Source organism: Priapulus caudatus, unplaced genomic scaffold, assembly GCF_000485595.1.
Source record: "Priapulus caudatus unplaced genomic scaffold, Priapulus_caudatus-5.0.1 Scaffold3381, whole genome shotgun sequence".
Taxonomy (NCBI): Eukaryota; Metazoa; Priapulida; class Priapulimorpha; order Priapulimorphida; family Priapulidae; genus Priapulus; species Priapulus caudatus.
The window spans coordinates 1-4,115 of NW_014580442.1; the positions used below are offsets into that span (position 1 = coordinate 1).

Here is a 4,115-nt window from a genome sequence, read left to right on the forward strand (position 1 = left end):
GTTGCCGCGGCAACCGCACGCCGACAAGCAACGCATTGTGTTCGATGTAACCACGGCAACCGATGAACGGTACGTTACGTACGCCCATTCTGCGGCATACAATTAGGGTAATAGTAATAACAAGATATGGTATCGGTGTGCATACAATTAACAAGGCATTTCGCGAAATACAATAAGGATAATAGTAATTACAAGGCGTGCGTGTGGAAATAAGAATGAACTTGATATTCGACATGCAAATTAACTGGATGCAATACAAACGAGTTGACTACTGTGGTATATCACACGAATAGGGGGCAGAACCGTACAGTGCGCGCGCGCACACACACACACACACACACACATTACCAGGAGTAAGATCATATAGAATCTATATAATGATATCTATGAATCTATATAATATAATATATAATCTATATTATAGAATCTATATAATGATAATATAGATTCTATATTATCTTACTCCTGATATTACCTATATAGTAAATATTATATATAGTATATATCATGACTTAGTTAAATTAAAAAACAATGTTATGAGAAACTTTTAGAACCCTGGTGTACTTAACAAGATAGACCCAAATTATATCTTGGGTGAGAATTAAGACAAGATTTTATCTAATTTGCAAACACTATAATATTACGTACAACGTGGTTTCGACCAAAGGCCCCATAATTGTCTTTATTTCCTAAATGTGAGATGTTAGGTGAATACGTGTTGTAGGGTAGCAGCTGTTAGTAGGTTAGTAACGAAAACAATGACATCGCCAGATATTTATATTGATAACTCAACGATTTGAAAATATACGAATATATATATATATATATATATTGTAGCTCTGTAACGGGGTTAATGCAGAAGAATAATGAATAATAATTATAATAATAATAATGAAGAATGACATCGCTGGAAATTTGTATTGGTAATCGTTAGAATTATAACATACAACGCGATTCACGACTTAATTTCCCAATAGGCGGCAGCACTCTCCAGTGTGCATCTTCTATTCTATTTCTGTGGTGTGCATGAGTACAGGACTCAGTACATTTACTGTAAATAAAGTGTAGGAAGGTATGCACTTGTGCAATAGACAAATTGAAAATCACAAATATCGCCGTCCTTAACACATCTATATAACATATAAATAATTTTCCTACTATTAGTACAGTTGNGATATGTGGCGACTGCATGGTGTGTGTATGATAGTGATACTGATATATGTGGTGTGATATGTGATATGTGGTGACTGGTGTGTGTATGATAGTGATACTGATATATGTGGTGTGATATGTGATATGTGGTGACTGGTGTGTGTATGATAGTGATACTGATATATGTGGTGTGATATGTGATAGGTGGTGACTGGTGTGTGTATGATAGTGATACTGATATATGTGGTGTGATATGTGATATGTGGCGACTGGTGTGTGTATGATGTGTCGCACGATATTAAAAGCAAAAGTAAATCATGATAAGTAGGTAACTACCAACCACCGTGTGATGTGGTCAGGCATAGACATCACAATAGTCGTAGTAAATTAGTACATCATGTAATTATGTTGCCATGGCGATACTAAAGCTGAGAGGGTCTATGTCCCCCAGGGTACTGCCGGAACGTACCCTGGGTACGGTCTGGTATACAGGAACGTACACTGGTACTACCGATATCTAATATGCCGGACCGTTCCTTGCCTACTCCACTAATGAGTCTAGGGAGTCGCCTTCGCCTACTCCCTAACCCTAACCCTAACCCTAACCATATCAGATAGTTACCAGGGTACGTTTCGGTATACCAGACCGTACCCAGGGTACGTTTCGGCAGTACCCTGGGAGACATAGACCCTATGAGCTATACTAAAGCCGGCATTATACTTATAGCTTATAAAATATAACATTAGTTATGTGTCTAAATATCCTCCCCTTACGATTTGTGATTTTCTCTGAAAATGAAATTCTTCATTCTTGTCGCTGCATCGTGTACAGAGGAGCTGTGTGTGTGGGTGGCGGCCATTGAGCTGAATGCTGACAGTACGACCGCAGCGGACGTCGACTCTTACCTCGATAGGATTCTGGCAGCTCTCAACGATCAGGGTAAACTACGCACGCTTCCTAAAACATCCTAAGATCCTAACATCCAAAACATCATAAAATGTCTAATATGTAGGAATATAATGTCTATATATAAGGCCATAATAAAAAATATTGTTTGTTTGTTTGCCCTCACCCGACCGACCTGCCAAAAAGGGGCCATCTAAAAAATTTTATTGATCTTTCCCAATCTTTATTTTACAAATTGTATCACTGTACATTATACAAATCTGTAGGCAATACATTATATGTACCAAGCAAAACAAACATTCAACATAAAAGGTATCTCCACATAAGCACACCTGAGCATGTAGACACCATGTTGAATTTGTTTTTTAAAAACTATCAAAGGAAAAAAAGCCTGGGACTTTTCAGCCGGGGTCGTGTGAGCGCAAACAAAGATTTTTTAATTGTGGCCTAATGTCTATATATGTCTGATACTTTCTAAAGTCCCAGAAAATACTAGACTAACGTTAAGACGAATTTTGTTTCTGACGACGGGTCGGGTGGACAGTAAATCGGCAACATGTTAGCGTGGAAACCCCCCGATGTTGCGTCGGCCACCGTTCGCTTGCCCGCGTCGCCGTGGTAACCGCGGGTTTGCGTATTTCGTTCAGGAGAGGAGCAGTGTCTGACAAAGTCGCTCGTCGACGCCGGAATCCTGAAGCAGCTCTCCGCACGGCTTCACCAGCAGGGGGCGCACGCGGTCAAGTCAGCGGAAATCATCGCCGAGGTGGCCAAGCTCGGTGAGTCGCCGCCGCCGCCAGGGGGCGCCGCCGCGTAGTTCCGCGCACGCCCGAGAGAGGGCGCTGCGTGCTCGTCTCTTTTGCATCGGTCACGTTGTGAACAGTAGCGTTGATTTCGTCCCGATTCCCACCAATACGATCGAAAACTTGTATCGTCGAAAAACCGAGTCAGGATATTATAGATAGAGTCGATTATTTGATATTGGATAGTTTAATTCAGACTGGTGACAATTGTACGGGAGTGGATGTACGTCTATCTTTCTATTTATCTATCTATCCATCTATATATCTATCTATATCTATCTTCTATCTATCTATCTATCCATCTATCCATCTATATATCTATCTATATCTATCTTCTATCTATCCATCTATCTATCTATCTTTCTTTCTATCTTTCTATCTATCTATCTATCTATCTATCTGTCCATCCATCCATCCATCCATCCATCTATCTACTATATCAACCGCGAGGGAATCTAGCAAGGTGGAGGATTAGTCTGAGCTTCTCTTTCCGGATGACCTTGACTTGACCTTTCAGTATGGATGACCTTGACTTGACCTTTCACTCCAGATGACCTTGAATTGACCTTTCAGTCCGGATGACCTTGACGACCTTTAAGTCCAGATGACCTTGACTTGACCTTTCAGAGTCGGCGCGTCAGACGTGCGTGGACGCCGACCTCGCTCGCCCGCTCGTCGAGATGCTGGTCAAGGACGAGGTCGCCATGGCAACGCAGGCGTGCCGGGCCCTCGGCAACATCTGCTACGAGTGCGGTGAGTTCGCCGCGAGGTCAAGGTCGTGACGTCGGACGGCATCAAGATCGTTGGACCGCGAGACCGTTATTTGCTAACTGAGAAAATCCGAAAAAAATTTTCTCGAAAATTCGGTGTAGCATATTGTAAATAGATTTTGCCGCTCGACTGTGTGTATAGAATGATTACGTGCGTGACCTGGAACAGTGTCTCTTGCGCTAACTCGTGCTAATTTTTTCCTCTTTTCTCTAATGACTTTTTTTTTTCAAGATAACTTTATACAAGGAAGAACCATAAGAGCCATATTAGCAGGTATTAGCATCTCGTCGTTGTCATGGTTACAGATGCGGCGCGGCAGGCGGTGTTTGAGCTTCACGGCACGGATCGCCTCGTCACGCTGCTGCGTGCGCAGCTTCACTCGCGGGAGCCCGGCGCGGACAAGCTACGTCTGATCGCGTGCGGCTTTCTGCTCAACCTCACCAACGCTCACGGTGAGTGCGCGCGCACGCCAGGGGGCGCTAGGG

General features: G+C 42.7%; 1 protein-coding gene across 1 annotated transcript in view; it reads left to right on the top strand.

The window, feature by feature from the left end:
- The window catches only part of LOC106819413 (rap1 GTPase-GDP dissociation stimulator 1-B-like), a 5,586-nt gene continuing 1,471 nt past the window's right edge, over positions 1–4,115 (top strand). The window contains exons 1-5 of the mRNA XM_014824054.1: positions 1–69; positions 1,985–2,092; positions 2,707–2,835; positions 3,487–3,612; positions 3,936–4,108. Coding sequence (XP_014679540.1) covers positions 63–69; positions 1,985–2,092; positions 2,707–2,835; positions 3,487–3,612; positions 3,936–4,108 — 543 coding nt within the window. The 5' untranslated portion in view covers positions 1–62. The remainder of the gene's footprint in view (positions 70–1,984; positions 2,093–2,706; positions 2,836–3,486; positions 3,613–3,935; positions 4,109–4,115) is intronic.